General features: G+C 34.4%; 1 protein-coding gene across 5 annotated transcripts in view; it reads right to left on the bottom strand.

Moving 5' to 3' along the window:
• Nucleotides 1-27,066, bottom strand: part of NIPBL (NIPBL cohesin loading factor) — a 156,753-nt gene that overhangs the window by 14,087 nt on the left and 115,600 nt on the right. For all 5 annotated transcript variants that reach the window (XM_064404069.1, XM_064404074.1, XM_064404073.1 and 2 more), the window contains 22 exons: nucleotides 22,726-22,920; nucleotides 22,471-22,542; nucleotides 22,291-22,380; nucleotides 20,989-21,092; nucleotides 19,684-19,770; nucleotides 17,347-17,578; nucleotides 16,519-16,670; nucleotides 15,695-15,775; nucleotides 14,503-14,603; nucleotides 13,446-13,584; nucleotides 13,168-13,250; nucleotides 11,966-12,098; nucleotides 11,608-11,751; nucleotides 8,011-8,100; nucleotides 7,538-7,752; nucleotides 7,334-7,436; nucleotides 6,386-6,484; nucleotides 6,149-6,295; nucleotides 4,443-4,577; nucleotides 3,022-3,120; nucleotides 1,645-1,698; nucleotides 408-516 (listed from right to left, as the gene is read on the bottom strand). In XM_064404069.1, the coding sequence (XP_064260139.1) occupies nucleotides 408-516; nucleotides 1,645-1,698; nucleotides 3,022-3,120; nucleotides 4,443-4,577; nucleotides 6,149-6,295; nucleotides 6,386-6,484; nucleotides 7,334-7,436; nucleotides 7,538-7,752; nucleotides 8,011-8,100; nucleotides 11,608-11,751; nucleotides 11,966-12,098; nucleotides 13,168-13,250; nucleotides 13,446-13,584; nucleotides 14,503-14,603; nucleotides 15,695-15,775; nucleotides 16,519-16,670; nucleotides 17,347-17,578; nucleotides 19,684-19,770; nucleotides 20,989-21,092; nucleotides 22,291-22,380; nucleotides 22,471-22,542; nucleotides 22,726-22,920 (2,664 nt within the window). The remainder of the gene's footprint in view (nucleotides 1-407; nucleotides 517-1,644; nucleotides 1,699-3,021; nucleotides 3,121-4,442; nucleotides 4,578-6,148; nucleotides 6,296-6,385; nucleotides 6,485-7,333; nucleotides 7,437-7,537; nucleotides 7,753-8,010; nucleotides 8,101-11,607; nucleotides 11,752-11,965; nucleotides 12,099-13,167; nucleotides 13,251-13,445; nucleotides 13,585-14,502; nucleotides 14,604-15,694; nucleotides 15,776-16,518; nucleotides 16,671-17,346; nucleotides 17,579-19,683; nucleotides 19,771-20,988; nucleotides 21,093-22,290; nucleotides 22,381-22,470; nucleotides 22,543-22,725; nucleotides 22,921-27,066) is intronic.

Genomic DNA, 27,066 nt, shown 5'->3' with positions numbered 1-27,066 from the left:
TACAAAAGACTTGAAAAAAGAAGCAAAGAAGCATCAGAAACATCACCAGTTTTTATACTTCTACCTGTAAATGTTAAATTAGCCCAGCCTATAACTCTTATTACAAATACAGAACATACTAATGCAAATAAAATTTGCCATGATAGTTTTGGTTTTAGTGATCTGAAAGTTTGAACAAGCTATTTTAAAAATAGTTCTTTCTATGATTGTGGTTACCTAGTGAAGATAGGGAAGTTTTATTATTACACAGTACATAAGTTTCATCACTTAAGAACAATGATTTATTACAATCATCTTTTAACAGGAATTCCAGAACAGTAACTTTTTGCAATGAAGTGATTTCAACAACTGTTATAGTATCATTAAAAAAATTAAAAGGATTTTAGCTGAATTTTAAATAATATCACCTGATAAAGATTCTTCATATTTAAGAATGTGCTCGACCAAATTGTCAACAAGTTGAGTACAGGCTTTCTTCACAGGTTTATATGAGGCATCCTCTTCTGACTTCAACAGCTGTAGCAGATGAAACAGAAAATGGTTTAGTGTTAAAGCTGCATTCATTTGCATAGAATATATGCTGGTTTTATAACAATTACTACAGAAACACAAGGATTTTAGACTGTAAAAGAATTTAATTCTCCATAAAACTTAAATGGTCAAGAAAAAATGACAGGGAGTAAAAAAGCAATGTAAGTAAAGAAAAAGTAATTGTAATAAAAATCCATAGTAGTTCTCCTTATTTTTTGCATTGGGATGAAAGCTGCTTTATGTTTAATGAAATAATGCAGAAACTAGCAGGAGTTAGAAGATTTTTAAAATGCTTACGGAAATAAAGTGCAAATTCAAAACAAATGTTTTTGACACTAAGCTAAAATAGCAAATGACAAAAAAAGTGTACATCAACACTTTATTTGAACTTTTTACAGATGAGTTTGGCTACTAAAATTGTGTCCATGAAGATTCTTCTAGTATCTAAGAAGGACTGAGACCATATTACAGCCTTTTCTTCAGAGAAAAGGTTCTTATTAAAGAGGCTTTGATTTACAACCTATTTTCATAAGACTCCAGGTAAGAGAGGAATCAAGGGATTTTCTTGCTTGAAAATTAACCAGTGCATGTAAGATGTAGAGAATGATAACACAGGTTAAGAGATATAAACAAACCAAGCTCAATTCTTAGAAATATTTGTATTAGATATAAGTAGAATATAATGCAGAATTAACTTATACTCTGAAGATTCACTGCTTCCATAAATTGTGTAGAAAATATGTTGGATATGAAAATACACTTATCTACTGTTTAAAAAAACCTGACATCACTAGATACTTAATTCTGAAATAAGGTACCTTAGCTGTGGAATTCGTGTTTACTGAAGAACTAACAAAATTAAACAAATAAATTAAACAAACAAATAATACTCCTCCCAAAACCAAGAAGTGAAGCATTTTTATGAGATCGCTTGCAAAGACAGAAATGAATGCTAAAGAAGGACAGAAAAAAAGGTCAGATGTTAAAGACCAGGAACTGAATTTGTCTATTGTAGGACTGCTCTTGGTCTTCCCATTCTATGTGTTTTAGAAGCAAAAGGAACACTAAAATTTGAACAATGACTGTACTATACATTCAAAATTTATTACTTACATTTTGAAGAAGCTGTTCAAACCAATCATACCCTGTATCTCTACAAGCTGCAACCTATAAGTATTTTTGAGAATAAACTAGTTAATAAACAAGGCATCTGAGGAAAAAATTATTTCAACACAGATATCATCTCAAAAGACCAGCAAACATGCATATATTTCTATATGTATTAAGAACAATGGAGACCAGAAACTCTCTTCTGTATTTGAAAAATAGCTCCCACCATTTTAGTGACTGTAGAATTTTTATTTCATACAACACAATGCATACATGCTTTACTGGAGATTGCTGTCCCTACTGCAAGATAAGCTTCCATTTTGTAGAAAATTTTGCACTAATTTATGTATAATTATAATCCTGACACTTTGAAAACAGACCTCCATGTGTATCATAGAACCACAAGATCTCTTGAGTTGGAAGGGATCCACAGAGTTCATCAAGTGCCACCCCGGGCCCTGCACAGGACACCCAAGGGTCACAGAGCATTGTCCAAATCTTCTTAAACTCTGTCGAGCTTGGCACTGTGACCACTTTCCTGGGGAGCCTGTTCCAGGGCCCAACCACCCTCTGGGTGAAAAACCTTTTGCTTTTACCCAACCTAAACCTCCCTTGACGAAACTTCAGGTCATTCCCTTGTGCCCTGTCACTGGGCACCAGAGAAAGTACATGCACACACACATATTTATTTAGGTTATATATATATATATATACACACACACACACACGTTTTTATATAAACAGAACAAGCCTCAAGCCTTCACTGGTATCATATATCAGGAACAGCACACAGGTGGTTCAAATTAGAACTTGCAGGAGAACGGAGAATTAAACAGAAGTCAAATTGACTGACCTCTCAGACAGGAAAAATGCAAACTAGACTATAACTTTAAAACAACTGCAAAGCAGAATGGGGTTTAAACCTATAATTGTAAGTAATCAAGTCAGTTATTAAATCTGAAATTTAGATCTTTGAATAATTTATATTAAAACATCTTTTCAGCACAGTGGTTTTATGCAATGTATTTTTACTACCAATTAAAACATTTTTATTTTGGAGATATGCTATTTAATCTGCTGCTCCTAAATAGTACGACACAACTATGCAGACACCAGTTTACTCTGAGTAAAAATATGACCCTGTATTTATTGTTATTATTGCTGTATTTACAGTTATTATTGCCAGCAGATTAGTGAGCATTTAAGATTTCCTATAGCCTGCCCAGTCCCATGAATATTTTTGGTGTACATTTCATGCCAGGAAATATAAAAAGGGAAACCGTCTGACATATTATTGTGCTCAAAAAAATACAGATAATGTTTCTAAGATACTAAAATCAAAATTTAATTTTGCACACAACTCAGATTTGTTTAACATACCACATCAGTGATGTTTAGTATTTTTCTTGTCATCGCTTCTTTGTCATGGTGTGGAGTTGGAGTAAACCAGAGTTTTTGGAATGTCTCATTTACTAATTTCTGAAGGAAAATAAAATATTAGCAGAAATAAATAAACTTACATTAGTGTTATTTCTAATACATCCATAGAACAGATGTGCTGATGATCTGTGCCTTTCCATAAGGGATTATGCAACTCATATGAGACTGTAGTAGGAAATGTTACCTGAGACAGACCTAGATTTACTACTGCAGAACTTACACTGATCTCATGCCAAACTTCAGCAAAATGAAACAATGGGAACTGATGCTACAAAAGCTGAGAATAAAGTTACCACCTTCCTGCATTAATTAGTATTCCTCAGAAAAACACAGCTGAGGAGCTGACAACTGAATGAACAGAACTAGAGCAGCATTGGTAGGTTCCTTTAGTTTACAAAACAGCTGTGACAAGGTGGGAGAGAGAGAGAGGCCAAGCCTCTACACTCAAATATAGGAAGTATGATACCTTCCAATGTTTTTGAATGGAGGACAATATAGAATAGAATGCAAGTGAATAAAAATTATTCCAAAATTACTTCTCTTTCATGGAACTGTTAAAAACACATTGATGTTTATGCCTCCTTTTTTTTTATTGTTAGAAAGGTAAGAGGGGAAAGAACATGGTCATCCTCCCTTTCCAGCAGCACCTTGACTCCAGCTGTTCATCTGCTTGTTGATCAAGAGCCTTCTCAGAAAGCCACTTTACATTAATGTACCTCAAGAGGTAAAAATATCTGCTGCAGCTTTAAAGTTTTTAAATTTTACCGAAAGTGATACAAAATTACAACAGCTGTGTCCCTAATTACTCAACAATTTTAAAATTATTTTGCCAAATTAAACAAAATAATCATTGTCAGCTTTATGATTTAACACATTATATTAGGTTTGTGCCCTTCTGCAAATACACACTGCACAAAGAGTAGAGTATGAGCACATTTCAGGGGGAATAACTGCCTCACTGAAACATTACCACAAATTAACACTTTATAACTTTAATAATTACACATGGCATATATTAATGTCAAGTTGTTAATTTTTACTTAGAAGTTATTGATTTGCAGAAATCAAAGTTTTATATGGCAATTTTGCTTGTTAGAAAAGAGAAGTGCCAGAGAAAATACTTGCAAGAATAAAGAAAAACCTCTGGAAAAGATTTAAAATATTTTGACTGACAACAAGAAGTTACAGAAAACAGAGAAGTAAGTCAGAGAGAATTACAGAAAACTAAAATATCAGTTCTTAAAAATTCATAAATCATAAATATTACAAAGGAGAATTGAAATACTTATTTTAATTTTGTCAAAACAGGGAAACACTACAGTCACAATAAATCAAATCCTGAAGGATATGTTTCATTCTACCTTAATGCCTTCTTCATCATTGACTCTCCGAATCATTTTCACACACATTTCTGTAATTTTGGGAAAGGTTGGTTGTTCAATGCAGATATCCCTAAGTATTTTTATGACTCTTTTTCTGACACTGATACCAGTATCCTGTGAAAAGAATTACACTCTTGAAAACAAATCAGAAACATTAATTTATGTCTTATATGAATTAATATTTGAAGATCACCCAATTTGACTTACAAAATTTATTTAGAAAAGGCAAGTAAAATGTTCTGGAATGCATTTATACAAAAGCTCAGCATAACTTTTTCTAAAGGCTCTGGCTGAGTTCCCAGAAAGCTGAAACACTTTCTTCATCTATACCCTCCCATCTAAGAGCTCATGATGTTGCAATCCACTTATTTACTCAAGAATTTTCAAGCCAGATGTGATGATGCTTTAGCTACTTTATTGGAACACACAAGATTCCCTATAGATTTGGATAGTAATACTTTAAGCTTTTGGATAAAGCTTATGGATAAGATACACGCAGGCAGTAATTTCCATTTTATTAGGCTTCATCTAAGGAGATAGATGAGGAGCTTCACATCATATCACCTTACTCAAAATCTGTTGACTCTGAATGTCAGGTTTAACTGCTTTATGTAGTATTGTATGCACATGACCTACTTATCTCCAAAAACCTTCACAAACTCGTTTTATCATGTAACTATAGCAAATGTGACATGGACACTATAACATCGAACACCTAGACAATAAAACCACTTTTTTTTGTAAAAAAACTAGTAAACCCTTCAAAACACTAAAAATAGCATAAAAAGTTGCCCTCAATGATCCTTATTTCAGACTTCAAATATGAAGCGAAATTCCTTATTTCACATTGTCCTGGTTAAAGCTAGGGTAGAGTTAATTTCTTCTCAGTAGCTGTTACACTGCTGTTTTTTGGATTCAGAATGAGAATGGTGTTGGTAACACACTGATGTTTTGGTTTTGGCTAAGTTGTGCTTATCCAAGTCAAGGACTTTTTCTTCCCTCCTTGTCTCATGTTGTGCCAACAAGGAGGTAGGCAAAAGGAACTGTGAGGGAGCATACCAGAACAGGTGACCTGAACTAGCCAAAGGGATACTCGACACCACAGAATATCATGCCTGGTATATAAACTAGGGGGACTTATTAGAATGCACAGCCAGTCTAGGTTTAGGAAGGGCTCTGGCATCAGTCAGCCAGTCAGCAGATGGTGAGCAACTGCTTTGTGTATCAATGGTTTGTTTCCTTTTTATTAACATTATTTATAATTTTTATTATATTTTACTTTATTTTAATTATTAAATATTCTTATCTCAGCATGTAGATTTTACTGCAATCCTCCTGGCTCATTCCACCAGGGTGGGGATAAGAGATGTGGGGGTTGAGTGAGTAGCTACATGGTGTGTGCTAAACTTCTGTTTGGGCGCTTAAGCCATGACACAGCTAATATGAGCACTAATAATGGAATCAAAAGGAATACAGCCCTGGTCCTGATGCTGTATGACTTTCTGTAGAAGTTCACCTTTCAACATAATAAAGCCTCCCTAGAAGCAAGTGGTGCATTTTACAAGGTTGTCCTTAAAAGCATGATGGCTCACTATTCAAACAATTCCAGTTTATTAAACAAGCTCAGTTAAAAGCAAATTTTCCAATGCCACTTATTTTACCATAAATACCACAAGTCACCGTACCAATATTCTTTCAATCAGCATGTCATAATACTGCTCAGCAAGCTGAGGACGGCAGAGCACAAATCGGCCAAGCAGCTCCACAGCTGCTTCTCGCACACTAGTGGAGTTATCCATTAGCCGCCCATGAACTCCTCGTTGCATATCGAGCTAAAAAGAACAGGTGAAACAAAGATTCAGAATAAGAAATAAAGATTTTTTTAAGGGTGATCTGTGCATGGTAGATATTTTCTTTTTTACCCTGGCTAGAATGCTGGGGTCTACAGCAACAACCTCAGACAAACACTTCATGGCTTTTGTTCGAACAGCAATTGCATTTTCACCAAGTACACGCAGAATCTAGAAGAGAACAAAAAGAAAATATTTAATTATTTTGGGAAGGGAATAATTAAGAGCAAAAATTCAGCACAACAACATATAAATAATATTATTAAAATAATAACAAAAAGCTGAGTTTATCTTCTCAGAAAATAAAAAGTAAGTGATCTTTCATGGCACTGAAAACTGAACATGGATATTTACCATGATTTGTTACTTCTCTAAAATGGGTTATAAGGTTCTTAAATTGAAATTCTACTTTTGTCATTCAGTTGTGGCTCTCACCACAATTTTTTTAACAGCAAAGTTGGACAAGGGTGCTCTAAGAATGGCTCTACATGCAGATCAATTTAAGTAGTCCAACTAGTACTGAATTTCAAACATGTCACTGTGCCAGTGTTAGTACCTTTCTCTCTGAAAAAGCAAGAAACTACACTGGTCAAACTTCAGCTTCCAAAGTGACAGCAACGCGCATTGCAAACAAATGGTCAATCCAGCTTTTACTTTCAAATCAAATTAAGCTAAATTTCATGAGTTAATCTTACCAAAGGAATACGCATCTTATAGAAGATGTGAAAATTATTTCAACACTTTGTAATGACCCTCTTACTGCGTGCATACAGTGATTTTGCCATAAGCATACATGAATAAATAAAATAATGTGTACACGTTATAACATACAATACACATACAAGAAAAAGAAACCTAATCACTTTTTCCATTATCACAGAATATGAAAGTACATGGTGTTATCATGGCCTGTAAAACCTCTGCTCAACAATGGACAGATAATAGCATATGGCTGTGAAAGTGTTTGGAATCAGAATCCAACTGTGTCTCACTATACTAAGACTTCCAGTCACAGTTTACCTGTGTCAAATAAATATCGAAGCTCTGGGCAAACGGCCTCATAGAGGCCAAGTAGCGAACAATCAAACATGCATCTTCATAGTCCACAGTATCAGAATTCATCCTGAAATAAAGTCCATGTGTTAATCAGGACATGTTCACAAAAAAATTATTTAAAACATCAAATGCATGGCTAATGAAGAAGAAAGTTGTACTGAAACATACTTTAATGTACTGAACTGAGATGGAGCAGTTTTAATGATGCTGCGAAGAAACTTTTTGCGGCTTTCTGCTCTATGCATGATTTGTCCTGTGGTCTCAACATCTTTTGCATGATGAGTTCCTTCAGATGAATCCTCATCCTTCTGAGATTTAATTGCTTTTTCTGTCTCCATAGTTGTATCACGGAACCACTGTGCTACATAAAACTTTCGAGAAAACTGGATGAACAGAAAACAAAACCAACAGATATAGAAAAAAAATTAACAGATTTATAATGAGATTTAGGGACTAATGCATCAACATTATTTTTGAAAACAGTGTATGTTAGGGTGACAATTGTGTATTATTTTTGACAGTGTATGTTAGGGTGACAATTTAACTGAAGCACTAATATATACAATCAAAAATAATTTTTTTCAGTGCATGTTACTGAAATTGTTTATATAAATTCCTGATGAAAGAAAGCTGAAATTTACCACTAATGATGCATCAATTTCTGTGTTCTCATCCAGATAATCTAGTAAAGCCTTTTGCAGCTGTTGAATTTCATCATCTCCTCCTGAAACCTGTTAGAAGTAGAAAGATAGTTGTAAACAAGAATATTGCACAGTCATAATTACCATCGGAAAATTTGCATGTCCACATATAAAATACATTGAAGTCAGTAGTTTGCATAATTGTACAGCATTACTAATTTTTTAACCAATTAGTTAAAAGTAAAAAAAAACCGTAAAGAGCAGTTTTAAAACAGACTGACTGATTCGGTTAGTTTTCTTTCTATGACCTTGCATAAGGACCCTCTGTCACAGAAAAATAAAATAAAAAAGGGCAAAATCCAGGAAACAAACTCTATTTCCTCAATATCATACTGAAACACCCAGATCCTTTCAGTTGCTGATGTTACAGCAGAAAAAGTATTATTCTTTCACTTCAAAATGAATGAGTTCAAGAGTTAAAAGCATGCCTACAAGACACACAATACTGACGAGATTTATATATATATATACACGTAAAAAACACCCTTGACGTGCAAATTGTGAGTAGAAATTCTGGCCTTTGACAAACGTGAAATTCTGTAGATAACTGGCTTAATATAAGGGGTGCTTGATGCTTAACTGCCTAACTACTATCAAACAAATAAAAATCCCAGAACAAAGAATGATATTGAATATTATTTAAAAATAATATTCAATAATCAAAATGAAAGTAGAAGAATAATTTTTGGGTTAAATTCTCTGGCCAGAAAAAAAAAAATTTCTTTATCAGCAATGAAACTTCTAACTTAAAACCATCTTCAGTTCTCTACTAACACCATCAACTGAGAATCTTGACACGTATGCAGCATGTAACATAGCTTGCAAACACCAGGAAGCAGAGAAAGGTAATAACAAGTCCAAAACATCTGTGTATCAAGAGATAAACTAATGAAAAGCATGCACAAGTGTTCAAATAAACTATACAATCTATTTCTAAAAAAAATGTACTGTTTTAAAATGTCAAAACAGAATAGATTTTCCTCTAAAACCTATTCTATGAATCATGGGTCCAAACTACAGCAGGGAGCACTATATGCATTTATCAATCATTGACTAATATCACAGTAATGATATCAGAGTGCAGAAGAAAATATCCAACAGAAATATTCAATTTAGCAGGGAAGAAAAATCTGTAGAGGTGTAAGCTAATTTCTCAATAATTAGCTTATAATTTAAGTTTCTGATGACAACAGCAAATGGATTTTCTTATTTTCTTGCCATTTGAATAGGAAAGTGAAGGTCAGCTGTACTGTACACATTGTTCTTCTCTTACAAATTTATAAATAACACAACAGTCTACCCTGATTGATGGTACTGTATAGAACACACATTCCACAATGCATGGATGGTACTGTCTGCCATTACTGATGTTAAGTTTCCTGAGAAACTGAAAAAAAAGTTTTAACACTTAATTGCCTACAGCAATTTTATTTTCTGCAGATGCCAATGTCTAGCAGCTATCTGATCCTGTAAAAACCCAAAACAAACAGAAAAATTCAGGTCACTGCTCAGGTGTATCTTTCTAGAATGTTTTTCAATACTATTAGAACTTCTGAGGATAAGGAAAAATAAAAGGATTCTTCTGAAATACTCTCTCAATATACTCTAAGTATAATGTAAAATTGTCAGAATCACTGTCAACAGAGGAGAATTATAATCCCTTATCAAATAGAAGTATAAATTATATTATGCCATGGACATAAAGATTTGGCACTCTATGATGTATTCTTTCTAATAGAAAGAAATTATGGGAAGAATCAGTCTCATAAAGGAGTAGATGACTTTCACTCTTTAACTGAATGCCTGAAAAGTATATATGCTTCTCCTTCAATATAAATTTAATGGTCATTATAAAGTATATGTAATAGATCTGTAGTCTTTTCAGAGACGTGGAAGGGAAATCCTGACAACAGTTAGTTCAGAAAGAAATGTATAAAAAAAATTCAAGTCCTCATTTGTAAAAGGGCAAATGGGATGAGATTTTCTCATATTAGATACTGTATAGAGCCAAAATATCTGCTTTAGCATCTGTTGCCACTCCTGCAGATTTTGAGCAGCATTAGCAGAAATCCAAACATGGACTCTCTAATGAAAGATTTTGCATGGCCTTGATTTGGAAGTTGGTGGGGGGAGCTACAGGTATGGCTTCTTTGAGAAGATGCCAAAAGCTTTTTCCATGTCCAGAAGAGCCAGTCCCTGGTGGCTCCAAAGACGGATGCTGCTGGCCAAGGCTGGGCTATTAGAGATTGTGGTAACATCTCTGTGATAACATATTTTAGAAGAACAAAAAAGCTATTGTTCAGATGTAACTGTGACCAGAGCAGAGCAGGGTGAGAACATGTGAGAAGAACAGTCCTGCAGCCCATGGTCAGTGAAGGAGGAGGAGGGGGAGGAAATGCTTCAGGCAGCTGAACTGAGATTCCTCTGCAGCCCTGGATGAGCCCACGCAGAGCAGGTGGATGTGTCTGAGAGGAGCCTGTAGCTGTGGGAGCTCTGTGGGAAGAGCGCCCTGCTCCCAGGCTGGGGCAGCCTGTCCCTGAAGGACTGCACCCCACAGAACAGTGACCCACTGCTGCAGTGTTTGAGGGGTGCTGTTGCCCATGGCATGGACTCACACTTTAGTAACTGGCAGGGAGCTGCTGTCCATGAGATGGAGCCATGCTGGAGAAGTTCATGGAGAGCTGTCTCCTGTGGGAGGGACCCCATGGTGCACAGGGGAATGACTCCTCTCCCTCAGCAGCGAGAAGCCCTGGGTGATGAACTGACCACAGCCCCCATTCCCTGTCTCCTTGCACTGCTGGAGGTAGAGCAGGGAAGGAGGGAATTGGGTGGCAAAGGTGTTTCTAAGGGTTCATTTGACTTCTCATTATCCTACTCAGATTTTGTTAGTAGTAAATTCACTTCATATCTGTAAGTTGAGCCTGTTTTGCCCGTGACAGTATTTGGTGAGTGATCTCTCCTGGTCCTTATCTCAGCCCATGGACCCTTCCTTACATTTTCTCTCCTCTGTGCAGCTGTGGAGAGGAGCCACAGCAGCTTGGGTGAGGGCTGGGCATCTGGCCAGCATCAACCACTACAGACACATGCAAGTACAGGAAAAAACACCAAAACACCCCCAAAACCTCAAATTATAGCATGTAAAAATTAATCCTGCAGGACTAATAGGTTAACTCTCTAAAGTATGTATTTGAGTGCCAGAAGCTCAGGTTCCACTTTGCAATAGCAAATGCAGGTTCATATGTATTTTTAAGGTCTCTTAAGATAGAATCCAACTGTTGCTCCATTATTTCCTCAGTATTGTCACAAGAAAATGGAGTAACCACTGTAATTAATTAATGTATAGGATCTCTACAGAAATGGTGCAATGAAGACACGAGTTAACAAATGCGGTACTTATAAACTATGTATATTTGATTCAGAAATTTAAATAGTGCATTAAGACTGATTCTCCATAATGTCAAGTTTTCAAGTATATTTAAAATTTTCAAGCATTTGAATGGATAGATCTCATCCAGCTGCCGTGGATGTCTCACACACCTGTTTGAGTATCCTGGCTAAAGATCCTTGATCCATTTTGCTAGTTACTGCATCTTTCCTCAGTCTTGCCGCTACAGTTCCAAGATAGTCAAGAGATGCAACTCTTAATGCCATTTCTGTTGATTTGTTACTGAACTGGTGAACCTAAGAAAAGCAGAATAGACATTTAAAAATAAATATTGATTTATGCCATAGAGATAGTAGTGTTATATGCAAGGAAATACTTATATGCTGCATGTGTGTCATGTCAACAATCAGAAAGCATTCCTACAGTAGTAGTGTTTATTTAGCAGAAATAAACAAGTCTTCATTGTATAAGAAATGAATTCATTCAGTTAAAAAAAAAAGAATCCCTTACCAACAGCCTTCCTAGTAAGCTAAGTAGCAACTCTGCAGCTGGCCATTCTGGTTTATTGACTGTTGAAAGAAGATCTTGAATAAAGTTCTCAAACAGTGGCCTGTAATCTTCCTCCCCTTGTTTACTGCCACACCTATTAACAAGAAAATGCTTTTTGTAAGCAAATTTAACAGCCATGTAAAGTTTTTTATTCTGCTATAAACAGAAGTAATTCTATGTTTAATCAGAAAAAACAGTTTTATGCAATTCCAAAAAAACCAAATCTGAAATACTAGCAGAAAATTTATTTTATTCATTTGTAGCGAAATAGCTTAAACAGTTATCCCTCCAAATTGTCCTGAAAATAAAGCATCTAATCCATGACAGCAGAATTTTGTCATGGATTTTGTCATTTTGTTGCTAAGATTTTTATTTTTAGCTTTATTAAGTCTGTATTAACTTGCATAGACAAAGTAGGTAGAATTATCAAAATGAAGCTAGAGTAGGATATTTAAGAGTTGGTATGTTTATATTCTTTAAGCCTGGTTTATCTGATAGTGATAGCACATCTCAGTATTATGCTTCACAATTGTTACAATCAATACTAAAAGAACACCAGACAAACAACCAACAAATGCACCCAATAACAAAAGGTCACCAAAAGGTAACATACCTGGTACTTTTTGACTTCTGTACATCATCCCTAAGTTTAACATCAGAAGCATTTAATACCTAGATAGCTTATTAAATAGCTTGTCAGCTTTAAGTGAAAAAGTGTAATTAATACAATAGAAATCTAAAGACTTGTTCTTTGAAATCCTATACTTAATTCAGGTATATTTTTTATTCCTTTTTGAGCTATTGGCACTCTTTAGCTCAGTAAAAGCAATTTTTAGGCTTTTTATATCTGATGACCAAATCAGCCTGATTTCACCACTTAAATATTTGCTCAGCCTTCTCTTCCAGACTTCAGGTAAGTTAGAGACGCATAATAAAGGAATCCTACATGAACTGTGAGACAGCTTCTTAAACGTATGAAGAATACTAGAGAATTTCTCTTCTAGAAACTTTTTTGTCTTGGGAAGAAGCTCTCAGGCATTTATAAAGTATATTATTGTATGTAACTTTATGAATAGGTATTTAACACTGTTCAGTTGTCCGGTTTCAAAGTACTAATTTGGAGCTGGATTTATCAATAAACTAAAGAATGCAACAGTACTTACTTCTTAAGAAAAATAGAAAGGAAATTCTGTGCTGTCCTCATGGCTGTTTCATATGAGTTAGTAATAAGCACATCTTGATCCACCTAAAAATAACAAGATGCATTTGTCTATTATCTCAGCATAGATCTATGATTTCCAGATCATTTCTTATGCATCAAAAAATTACAGCAGACCTAAAATTACAATGCTTGATTACTGTAGTAATGTAGTATACCTACGAATACACGTAAGTAATTTCTGCACACACATATTAAAAAAGGTTTTAAAAAATATCTTACTTTCTTGTTTGATTCCTCTTCTGAATTAGAATCCTTTTCTGCTGATGGTAAGTGCACCACACACTGAATAAGTTGCAGAACTAGTGCTGTTACCATCTGAATGTACATAGGCTCTCCATCAGTGTCACTGCTGTTTAACCTGTTAATAACAAAAGACAGTTTTAACACTAAAAGTAAACAAAAAGGACAAAATACAAGAAAAAATTTTGTTCCTAAGTAGTATCTTTCAAAAATTATTTGAAAAACAGATATTTCACAGCTAGAAATCCACATTCTAGACATTCATCTATTAATCTGCTTCTTTTTATGAAGTGTAACATTTGACCTAACAAAACCAGTAAGTATTGTTCTTGCACAGAAGAGCTGAACTGAAACAGCACACAGTTCACTGGCTGAAACAGCTACAGGAATATTTAATAAAATAAACATCTACCTTCTAAAATACTTAATAATAAGCTTATTATGTATAATACCATGTTTGCTCCAACACAACACACCAAACTGTTGCTGTAATAATTTTTCTGTAGTATATGAAATCTACAATAATCTGCAGCAGCACTGCATACTACAAACTTCAGGAGGCAACTGTCTTAAGTTGGTAAGAAGATTATGTTTCTCCCTGATGTAATCTCAGAAATAGTATGAGTTTACTGCCCACACACCAACACCTTATTGCTACACTTAACATCAAGGGGTGGTAAACCCTGATGTATGAGATGATATGGATATGAAACTGATTCCCTTCCTGAAAAGAGTGCTCTGCAAAGCAATTCAGCCAAAATTTTCCTACAAAGATTTAGCAATGAAGAAATTATGTAACACCATACAAACAGAATTAAAGAATTGACCCACAAAAAATAATCCTCAATGCACATTCTTAGTGAGAAAAATAATGTTTCAATTATTTTTGTAATTAGGCGCTAAAGTGATAGCATAAAACCAAGCAATTATTACATTTGTCAAACAACTTGTTTTGAAATTTCAACCTGCAAAAATCTTACATTTACAAAACTATAAATGCTATAGTCTACAAGTTGTTATTTACACCAGAAGTTACCTGAAGTTTCTCAAACTTCTCTTGCTAGTTGGTAGCCGTGCAAGGGAAGTGAAAATCTCTTCTAATATTAGCTGTCTGTGTTTTTCATACCGGGAGAACACCTATTTAATAGTTACAGGATTATTAGACGAAGATTTATTGTCATACAACATAGCCTTTTAAATATATTATAAATAATTATATGACAGCATACACTTCACATGACTCTTCAATAAATTACAATTCACCTTATTGTTAATGAGTTGCTTTCTCCATGCAAGCATTTCTTTAAAAAAATACATACACACTTTTCCAAATAGAGATTTTTTAAAATCTTTATATAACATAAATGCGTAACAGTTCTTGAAAATACTTTGTATTTAAAATATTTTTGTCAATGGTATAACACACTATATAGGAAAGCCAAACAGAATAATACTAAGTTTTTGGACTTAGTATTTATTTCTCTCAGTCCAAAGGAAAACTCTGTTATAACACAATTTACGTGAACATATGTATGTCGCAGAGTACATTTGAGAAAACAGTTTTACTTCATATGCCAGGCTTTAATGTTAATGTCTGACATGATATGTTCTTTCAATTTACAGAATCAGAACTGTTGGTTTTGCCTCCCCTTTTGTTTGGGCAGAATATTGAAGTATATAATTCTTACAATGATTAAAATCTCCCACTTGAACAACGACATTTGTGTTCCACTACATTTTTCCTGAAATAATATTTTATCTATCCTGTGATTTTTTTCAGATAATCATCTCTTCTGAGGAAAATAATTTGTTCTATTATACAGAAATACCATGCTAGTTCTATGATTTATTACCTCAGTTCAAGTCTGAACATAGAAAATAACAAAAACCACATAGCTAGGATTAAAGATTTTTTTAAAAAAGATTTCTTAAAATAAAAAAGGGACAGGTAAGAGGAAGGAGTTTGTGTGTACACTTTAACTGACAATCAAACTTAAGAAGCTTCTGGCTTGAACTAGGCAATTCCTTTTTATACTCTGCACATAGGGGCATCTCAGGTAGATACAACACTATTTCCATATTATGATATCAAACTGTAAAAAACATGCAAGAGTAACATCAATTCTACACTCCCAATTACCTACTAGAGAGAAAATACAGCCTATGTAAATGCCCTAATAAATCTCAGCAGGACAGGCACAAGAGCCCACAAATTAGACAGTACTTACTGCAGTCACTAATTTGATGGCACATAACTGTAGCTCACTGACATTTTCTACAAAGAAAGGTGTTATTCCCATCGATGACACCTATCAATGGATAGAAGTTATTTTAAGTATATAGGACTAACAAACTGGTACTTAGGCAGTTTCACAAGTCAGTTATTCATTCAGCAGGTAAGGCATTCAACAATTACTTAATATTATTTGCAAATAAAGTTATTAAATTAAGAGACAGGTCTTATGAGGAGCGGCTGAGGGTCTATCAGGCTGTTTAGTGTGGAGAAGAGGATGCTCCAAAGGAGACCTTATAGTCCTCTACAACACCCTGAAAGGAGCGTGTAGCCAGGTGAGGCTGGTCTCTTCTCCCAGCTAACAAGTGACAAGACAAAGAAAATGGGCCATGAGTTGTGCCAGGGATGGTTCAGATGGGATTTTAAGTGCCCATGGAAGCACTTAAGCCATAAGCCAACATGGCTTATAAGCCATAGAAGCCAACATCCCCATAGATATTTGAAATACATGTATATAGGATGTTTAATGACATGGTTTTAGTGGTGCAGTTGGCAGTTTACACTTGATGTTCTTAAGGATCTTTTCCAGTGTAAATGATTCTACTACTCTATACCTCAATTCAAGCAGGTTAAACTTTTCTTAAATGCAGAAGAGAAGATGCAAATGACATACTACACAACAAACTAGTCACTTCGATGTTAAGAATTCAAAAGCTTGTACTGATTTCAAACGTCATGTCGCTGGGACAATTATACTTCACATTTACTCTAGGAAAAGCAAAGCTAACATTTTTGGACAGGAATTCTGAAAAAACCTACCTGAAGAATAGTTGTATCAGTGAGAAGCTGTATCTCCAGCAACTCTGACAAGCTGCTGACAATGTCACAAACTTTGTTATACAACATCACTATAACTCTTTGCTTGTGGGTGGAACACTTGGCACGTTTTGCTTTTGAACTTAAAACACCACCTAGAAAATAAAATACTTATTCATTAATAATTTCAGTGTTTCAAATACTACAAAAATGATCTTCCTCACAGTGGAAATGAAACTGCATGACTACAGTTTTGCAAAAGTAATTTAGAAAAACTACTCAGTAGCATCTGCTGGAAAGCAGGAATTTCACATGATAAATATTTTTCATAATTATTCTAAATGCTCGACTTGAGATTTTTAAAAAGCATCTTGAAACTGGAGCCATGCATCTGTAGGTATGTACATGAAAACAAAAGGCTAGAAGCTTTTCCTTGAAACAAATCACTATATACATGGTTATACATAGCTAGTTGTATTTCATATTACTATGAAAACACTTATTTCAACACATAATAACTGCACATAAAAGTTGAACTTCAAACTTCTAAATACTTTTGTCTAAATACTTTGGTTATATTGACATTATTACAGTAAACCAAGGTGCTACATTACTAAGTTCTTCAGATGACACATTTCACTGGTTTTTTACTCTGTTTCATCATCCTCAAACTAACAGTGCATTGATTCAGGATATTCTACGTGATAAGAAAGAACTATCAGTATAAAAGCTGCATACAAAAATTCTTATCTCAGAAAGTCATTTACATAATGATACAGTAGATTAACTTTTTATAGCTTTTAATATGGAAAGATTTCTTAGCATACTAACCACCATGAGGATCCACTCTATACACAGGATCATACTGAGGATAGAGAGTGTTCTGCAAATGAAATTTTGTGTACTGAATAACTCTTTCTATTACATCCTCAATATATACAGCTTTAGGCATATTTGGTGATGTCATAATATTGATAGCAGTAAGACAAGCATCAGCAGATTTTGTCACTCTTTCCATGATAAGATCCCGCCATAATCTCTCCTCATCTTCAGTGTCATTATTCTGCAACAGGCAAGAAAAACAGGAGAGTATGAACAAGAAATCAAATTTTTATTCTCACCAAGTTAAAATAACATTACATTAATATGCTTACATAACACTTATGTATAAAATAATCTATTTCCTTTAATATACCAAAATAATTTATTTTTAAAATCAAGTAATATTTGTTTTACTAGCAACAAGTTTGTAATCAAGTCTCTCTAACTACTTGTCTTCAAAGTCCTGTAGTCTGTATTCTTCTGTTAGAAGACAAAGAAGGTTTCTGTGTCTCATTGGGAAGCACTATGAGGGAAGATTGTTGCATGCTCTATTTAAGACCAATGTACATTAAGCAAAACCTAATTCCTTCATCTGGTGTTTTCTTCAGTGGTACCAGTTGCTGCTTTGATCCATTTGATTTCTGCCACTAGAGGGAATTCTTTTACAAGAAGATTCTTGCAAGTTCATGAAATCTCTAAGTACACAACTTTTTCTGCTTCACAGACCAACCCACCTACTATCAACAACCTCTTATCAAATATGTCCATTTAGATGACCATAGGATACTGCATTCATATGAGGTACCAAAACAAACACAGATGAGGTTAAATATGACCATCCAGTACTACTTAAATATTGTAATACAATATTACAGCAAAGCTAGGTAGAATTTCTCATAGCTTCTCTGGTACAGAGCCTCCAGAGAGAAAGGGTCTTTGCTACCTAGATGAAACCACACTTCAACACTGCTGGCTTTCTCGTAAAGATCAGAAGTCAGTGAAACTGTAACAGCTTTTTACCTTTGGGGTAAGAGAATTTGAACCACTAGAACAGTGCATTATATACATGATATACATAATTAGAGAATCAACAAAAATCTGCAAATCAAGAGGTCCCTGCAAACTTCTCAGATACAATGGCTTTATGGAATTTGCTACATACACAAATGACACCTTAAGGGAAAAAAAGGTGTTTCCCTCAATTATCTTGGAAATGAAATGAAATTAATATTAAAGCATCCTCTGCCTCTGAAAAAGATACTGATATTGAGGTAAGATATTTTCACTGCACTGTAAAAGTAGCAACCTTACCTCTTAGGAGAGACTTTATTTGCCACAATTATTTGAATAATTTTTAATAATTTTAAGAAAATCTAAAACTTGTTTTTGTTTTTTTTTTAATCCAAGTTTGTCTCTGAATTGCAAGGACTGGACAATTTAATTAACTTCTTAATAATTTTGAGTTTTACTTCAAAAAACTCAAATAAAAATATCACTTTAAAATCATTAGCATAAAGACTTCATCACAATGAAACCAGTACTTCCTTTTTATGCATGTTTTGCATTGTCTAAGACATTCAAAAACATATACTGAAACATTGAAACCCCTACAAACTATCTAGGCGAAAGTATTTAGACACCAATAATGCGTCTGGTTTTCATGTGCAAGTTCAAATTCTTCCTTTCTGATATAAACTATTACTCGCTTATTTCTAGAGATGAGGGTTTTTTTTCTATAAAACTCCATTCTAATCTTGCTGCAATATTGTTTTGAAATGTGAAATGTGGAACATCAGCCTCATAAAACCTCAAAATCTTTGAGCAGTTTTAGGTATACCAGGAAAAAATGCCCATCCTAAAATACTAAACTTCCTCTTAATTTTGTTTACATCGACATTGTCACTTTGTAGTGTAAGAACACTTAAACCTTAAACTTCCTCCTTAATGCTCGGGAGAAAGTTAGACTCTATATGAAAACTGCAGTATCTCTCCCATTTTATAAGGATGTTTTATGGACACATAGTAAAGAAATATCCAACAAAGCAAATTACACCAGAATTACCATGAATATTTCAGGATGACTATAATATCTAAAATTAAACAAAAGAAAATACAGTTACTCCCAATACATCTGTTAGTTGTCACTACTATAGTAGAACATGATTAGTACTTAATCACAAAAATTGAGTTTTGTTTCAAGTATTAAAATTTGGCAGATTTTAATCGCAGACATTACATCAGAAATCCCTTTCACACATATAAAGAGTATTTGAATCTATCACTAAATAGGACTCAAGTGAAGAAAACTATTCACAATGGTGTGAAATTATGAAATTGCAAACTCACATGGTTAAGTAAAGTAGAAAGCTTTGATCCATCTTGAATATTCTTCTCCAAAATATTCAGCACTTTTACTGTTTTCTCTGTTGAGAGCTAAAACAAATAAAGAAACATGTCAAACAACTGCAGGAATAGAAATGATTCCAAATTGCTGAAAAGAACATAGAGGAATGAAGGACAGAGCTTGTACAATCTGAATTGTTTCAGCTATAAGCAATTTGGCATAAGGAGAATGCAAACACTATAATGGAAACAGGCAAAATATATTCTAGGATTGCAATTAAACTGCATTTTCAACCAGCAAAATCCACAGAAACAAATTTTGAAACTGCCTGTCACTAATGTTGTGTAGTTATTTGCTTATGAAAATAGAAATTTGCCAAATCCACGTACGATCTACAAATTCTACCCGAACATATACAGTTTTATTAGGAGGAAATCCATACTGCATGAACAAGCAGAAATTAATTCCCTGATACTTGAAAGATAATAAAAGGGAAACGTATTCTTAATATTAGTGTTAACTTCAAAGAAGTAGCATGTTGAAAAAAGTAAACTGAACTCACTTACTGATCTTCTGCACAGTTCTGATTAAACAATTTGTGGAATATGTTAACCTTGAGGAAAGCGAGTTTCTCTCATCCTGATACTATTCACCATTGGAAGCAACAAAATTTATTTTATATTTACATGTATGGATGTACCTACATATGTACGTATGTATGTTTGTATGTATGTATGTGTGAAAAACATGGAATAGAGGTTAACAGTGAGAACAATCAGGAAAGACAAATGATCACACCACCCACCATCTACAAAGGAAGTTAGGGAGATTGAAGGAAAATCCAGGAGAAATATCTAAAATGTGGATTATAGAAGTTTAGAATAGTCCAGAGTAATTATAATAGTACATGGTTTCACAGACACTACACAAATGTAAGTGGTCAAGAGCAGGAAAAGAGTTTAACCTAAGACTGCCCAAAGCCAAGAGCTCCAGGAAGATAAAGGGAAATCAAGAACACTATTTCTAGAGCTGAGACATCAAGTTTGCACCAACAAAAGTTCCTCTAGCTGACTGAGGAAGAGCAGGACACAGAGGAGGACCTTTCAACAAAAATGTCTCAGCTTCAGAAAGAGTAACAGTAATGATGCTGCAACTTCCTAAGCACATCAGCTAAGTGAGCAGAAGCTCAGCTGTTCTTCTGGTCTGTGCACCTTTGAAGAGAGTGGAATGTCATAACAGAAAAAGTAAGTTTTTGCATGTTAATGAATATTTTATGTTCCAGAAAGAGTTAGATTATGAAGAGATACCTTGTCCATAATGCCCATTGCCTTGATTTTTGCAGATTCGCTACCCAACTCACTAAGCTGATGCTTGCCCAGTAGCAATTCCTGTGGAATCTCATCATCATCACCTTAAAAAAAAAGCAAAAAAAAAAGGCAAAAAAATTATCAATCTTATTTCTAATAGAACTTCCAGGAAATCATTATTTTTTATCCCAATAAGAAAATGCTAACTGAAAAAAAAGAGCTGATTGTCCAAACAGCCAGCATCTAATGGTTCAAAATAATTAGAATCTAACAAAGACTGATAATGACACCTTTTGCTTTTGTTGAAACAATGAATATGTGTTAAGTATGACTTACCATACCAATGGTATTTCATGGCTCTGAAACACCATTTAAGAGCCTAACATGAGGCATTCACTTCTGAAAATCACAAACTAAAAATTTTTAAAACACCAAACCCCATTTATTGCAGTACTTCTGCCATAATTTTCAATTCAGTACAACAAATCTTAAACTGTAGCCCTGAAGTTCAAATTTGGGCAAGACCAACAGATGAAAAACACATATGAAATGAAGCACCTGGAGATAATCTGAGTCTTTACTGTATTTAACCTTAGACAAAAATCATGTTACCAGACACACAAAGATCCAATGACTTCACTTCTAAGTTCAAGGTTGCATACACTATGGCTTTAAAAACTACAGAAACTTGTTTACTATGCCCCATCTCTTGTTTTAATCCTGTGACAAAGATGGTAGGAAAAAAATAATGAATATTCTATTATCCATTTCAAAAGAAAGTCACCTTTGGCAACATGAACTACTTCCTTAGACACTTAGTTAAGGGGGCTGTTTTTAAACTCAAATAAGTAAATGATTCAGTGTCTGAGCCATAAATTCACAAGGACTCTGCTGTCTGAATTGAAGAATCATATCTGCAAGTAGCAGACGTGTAATTATGTGCCTCAGACATTGTTAGCAAGAGAACCATCTTGTTTACATATTTGACAGAAGGTATCACCCTAATGACATCCCAAAGAAGCATCCTTTGCACTCCAAGGGAAGTGGAAAGGATATTCATTATGATTTATGCCCCTTTGGGATTGTGCAGAGAAGAGGAAGAAGGATCTTCTTCAGGCAGCAGCAAGTGAAATTGGAAAGGTAAAGGGCAACACTCAAAGTGGAAGCCATATAAATCCAGTAGGCCTAGCAAGTTATCACATGAAATTGAGTCTCCAAGAAGGAAGTTCAAAAATACCAATACAGTTTTTTCTCAGTTTTTTCTAACTGGGGTAAGCATTTTGAAAATTGCTGATGTATTACCAAAAGCTGTAAAATCCATGTCTTCGAGATTTTCCAAAATATTCTCTATTGAAGCAGTAAACCTTTTGAAGGTTGAAGAATCCATCATTTCTGGTGAAAAAAAAAAGGGAAATTCATAAACAATATCTTAAATATGAAGGAGAAAATATAAACTGTAGAAAGTAAAGCTTCTAAAATTACCTTCAGGTGTTAGTTTAGGTTCATAAGCTTTCCTCTTCTTTTGTTTTTCTTTCTTCTTCATTTTTCTAGCCACTAATTAAGAGAATAAGGAGTAAAACAAACACTTTCTTAAAACTTCAAGAAAGGATTATTTACATTTCTTACACTTGTACTCAATATTGCATGCAATGATGTCCACTTTAAAATATTTAACATATCCATTAAAAAAGCACTAGTATTATGGAATAAAATTAAATCCTTATAGTGATCAGTTACCCTCGCTGAGGCTAGGAGGAGAATAATCATCCATATCAGAGTCATCGGGACTGCGATTACGGTATCGGCCACTACCAGAAATCCTCCTTCCTTCATGGTAATGACCACTTCTCCTATGGTCACCAGAACTTCTCCTCTCATGCTCTTCATACTCCCAAGCTTCATCTCTATCCTTTTTGTGTCTCTTACGAGAAGCTAGAAATAAAAGCATTTTCATTTTAAATACAAAACTTACATTTTTAATAGTTCAAGATTGACCATTTAAAAATATTTGAAAGATGTGCGGATGTAGGGCTTAGGGACATGGTCTAGTGGACTTTGCATTAGTTGTAGATTGGATTTGATGCTCATAAAGGTCCTAAATGATTTTATGATTTGCAAGTCCAATACTCTTGTATAGCTATTCTCTAAATCAAATGAACACTTAGGTTGTCAGGTACAATTCTGTTATGGATTACTTATTTTAATGTTTTCTTTTGAATTACAGAAAAACTGTGCTTAAAACTGGCAAAAATACCAGAAAACATTTAAAAATATGAATTTACAGGACAATTGTCTTTTTAAAAGCTGAGTAAGCAAAGCTGAACAAATTAAAGTAAGTTTCATCCTATTATAAGAGAATATGGACATAATTTCCTCAGTCCTCTAAATTGTGACTGTTACTGGGTATCTTTATTCCAATTCAGTGATTGCCTTGTGCATCTAACACATTAACGAGTTCCAATGACACTTGGTAATTTATTTTCTAGAAGATATTCTGTTTTGCCAAGACAACTAAAATTTTGCCTTGGTATATACTGCAGGAAATTTGTGTAAAGGAGAGAAAACTGGAGTCATAATTCTGGGACAAACAGCAAGCCTCTACCACAGATAATTATTCTAATTAATTTTCATGCAGGACCAAAAAGCCCATCAAAAGTGAATGTTGCAGAAGTTGGAGCAAACATTGCATAGAGATTTGGTGGAAATAAAATGGAGGAGCAGAATGACAGCTCTCTGTTACTTTCAAAGAAAGTCTTGAATATTTTGAAGTTGACAGAGTGCTCAGTTTTAAGGAAATGGATGAGCAGGTAGCTTCCTCCATCAAATCAGATGACTTTCCATTTTTTAACACAATCAACTAACTGAGCTACCAAAGCGATGTCTTACACAGACTGTACTGCAAAGATCAAAACAATTCCAATATCACATTCCAGACTGGCAGTGTTTATTGCCAGTTTATTGCTTCTGGGCCTGCATATAACAGTCCTGATATTGCGTGTATCTACCAAAATCTCCTTTGCATGATTGTATATAAGGTTGTTTCTGAGCAGAATGGCTCAAAGCATTTATACAGAGTTGGAACTGAACTGACAAGTTCTTACCACAAGTAATTTATTAAGAAACTTAAGAAACATACCAGGTTATAGTCAATAGTCAGCCTAGGATCAGAACTAATAAAATAACCCCTAAGGGAACATTTCTGTTTTGCAATGAACCCTAGAGGTTTCAAATTCAAAAAATGTAATATAAGTGGTCCAAGTCTTTAATATTATAACTCAGTTCAGGTGTCAAGATCTACTGCATCTGGATCAGACCTCCTTCTGGAAAAGTAGTCATGTTCAGGATGACAGAGGTGCTAGCACTGCCTAAAATGGTTGAGAGAGTTAACTGTGACTGAAGAAATGGTGAGCCATATGGGACGACTCAGTGGGTAGGAAATTGGCTGGATGGCCACACTCAAAAGAGTTGTGGTCAATGGCTTTATGGTCAAATGGAGACCAATGACAAGTGGTGTCCCTCAGGGGTAGGTGTTGTGGCCAGTACTGCAACATCTTGGTGACACTGACAGTGAGATTGAGGGTACCCTCAGCAAGCTGCAGATGACACAGAGCTGGTGCACTGAGGGAATGGATGCTATCCAGAGGGGAGCGATTATGACAGGCTCCAGAGGTTAGCCTGTATGAACTCTTTCACAAGGACAAGGGTTAATGAGTTGAAACTGCAAGAGGGCAGGTTTAGATTAGAGATCAGAAAGAAAATCTTAATGTGAGGGTAGTGAGGCAGTGAGCAGGTTACCTAGTGAAGCTATGATGTAACATGCCTGGAAATATTCAAGGCCAAGCTGGACTGGACTCTGAGCAACCTGGTCCAGTGGAGCATCCTGCACATGTCAGGGAGTTTGGGATTAGATGATCTTTAAGGCTGCTTCCTAAACCTAACTCACACCATTCTATGATAACTGGAGTAAATGTACTGGAGAAGAAAGTAAGAGTTCTATGGGGAAAGCTTTTACACATCTTAACTGATTCCTCTACCCCGTGAGACAGTGTTTTGTGAAGGCAGACGGCCCTTTCTTCAGGTTACAAATCATCTGTAACACTAAGCTCTGCAGGATGAATTCTGACCCCAGTTACAGATCCACAAGAAAAGTAACTTCCAATATTGTTTTCTGGCAGAATTTTAGATTGACCAGTTTATCAACGCTGCATGACAAAACAGAATGGGTTACAGTTCTGCTAGCTCTACAAGACAAATAACGTGAACATTGGAGCAGCTATTCACAATCACTGCTCTACAATATTTATTTGAAGTCAATAAAATTGACTAAAAAAGTAAGAATTAATAACATATCAAGAGTTAGGATTGATTTTATACATAAATAAATACTATTTGGAATATAAACACCCAATTTCCTTCCCAATTCTGCCAAACATGTATGCAATATCACATTTAGCAATTACTGTAAGAGAATGACTTCATCAATCTTTAATTTCTCATTATTTAGTTTAATGGCATGTCCCTTAATGAACTAAGCAAAGAAACTTCTTTTCTACACTAATAACTTTTTTTAAGTTCAGTTTAAAGCAAACAGAATAATCAAGAAACATGTATTTGTAACAATTCAAATCTATTGTGTACTTGCCATAGGTCTTTCACTTTTGATAGCTTTGTCTTGTTTTAAATTGAATTCAGTTCTACGGTATCCTTTAAGAAATACTGTAATTTATTTTTAAACCACATGTATTCACTGAATTGATTAGACTGATGGCCAGAACTCTTGAGTGGATATAATGAAACCAGAATTCCTCAAGGCATATTATTATTGTGAAAGTTTTCCTTAAATAGTTCTACTTTGTATTTGAGAATTTCTATGGCTAAACTATGGGTACTATATAGATTAAGATATTTGAAAGTGTTTACAATTCTCTCCATTCCCAACCAACTCAAATAACTTTGCTCCATAAATTCACTTTTTAAAATTCACTGTTCCAAATTATTAACATCATATAAGGGTGATATTATATGGTAAACAGAGAATACAGAACTCCTGACTGAAGCAAGTCATCATTACTCCTTTGCCAAAATTTAGACTGATTACAATTGACCTGAAGACATCACATTCATGCACAGAGAAGCATTATTCAGTTATAATTAAAAGGGAAAACAAACAAACAGAAGGACATGCTTTTCAGCTTCTTTGATACAGATCAAAGGTAACAGCGTTATAACTTTCATGCGCAAAACCACAGTGTTTATATTGGATGAAAACTTGAAACATACTAAGAAGCAGAGCAAACAAATCTTTCTCTTTTGGACCTTAAGAAATATTAAGCCCCAAAACATTATACTTTATGAAAGTTCATTAAGAGATTTCTATAAACAAAGATCCAAAACTTGGGGAAAACATCATTGTAAGCAAGATTGCTTCTCAATCAGGTTACTCCTGTAGGCCTGCATGGCTACATAGCTCAGACTGAACTGATTAACTTTGTTTTAACAGTTTATTTCCAGTGCTGGTTAACTGTACAACCATAGAAACTAACCAGCCGCACTTCTATTAAAATAGGAAATGCCTTCTTAACTTAGAGGCAAATAATTTCTTTTTTTGTTAGGTATTTTATTCAGTTGCACAGCAAAACTCTAAAGAGAAGCTTCCTCTCTTCCTTTGAAAACTATTTATTCAAGAATAGTGGAAGCAACAGATGGTATTTTGAGAATTCATCTAGAATAACTTCAATTTTTCAACGAATATGACAATATTTTAAGAAACTTCTGTGCAGTAAGATTCTCAATTTATTATGTAACAAAAATTCAAGAGGGGATCTTCCACTTTTCTTATCAATAAAACTAACAATAATTCAAGAATTTATTTAGTGAAGTTTCTCTCTGCGTACCCTTGTATGTAAATTCTGTACTTCTTTAGAGGATATTTTCCTCAATCTGAATAGTTAGATATGTTTTATGGCACAACTGAAAGCAAAAAAAAAAAACAAAAACAAAAACAAAACAAAAAAAAACCAAAAACAAAACCAAAAAAATCTAGGGAGCAGTTTCCAGTAAAGTAATCAGGAAAATAAA

The sequence above is a fragment of the Passer domesticus genome, chromosome Z (genome assembly GCF_036417665.1).
Source record: "Passer domesticus isolate bPasDom1 chromosome Z, bPasDom1.hap1, whole genome shotgun sequence".
Taxonomy (NCBI): domain Eukaryota; kingdom Metazoa; phylum Chordata; class Aves; order Passeriformes; family Passeridae; genus Passer; species Passer domesticus.
The sequence above is the reverse complement of the archived record's forward strand: the minus strand, read 5'-3'. Positions and strand labels throughout refer to the sequence as shown.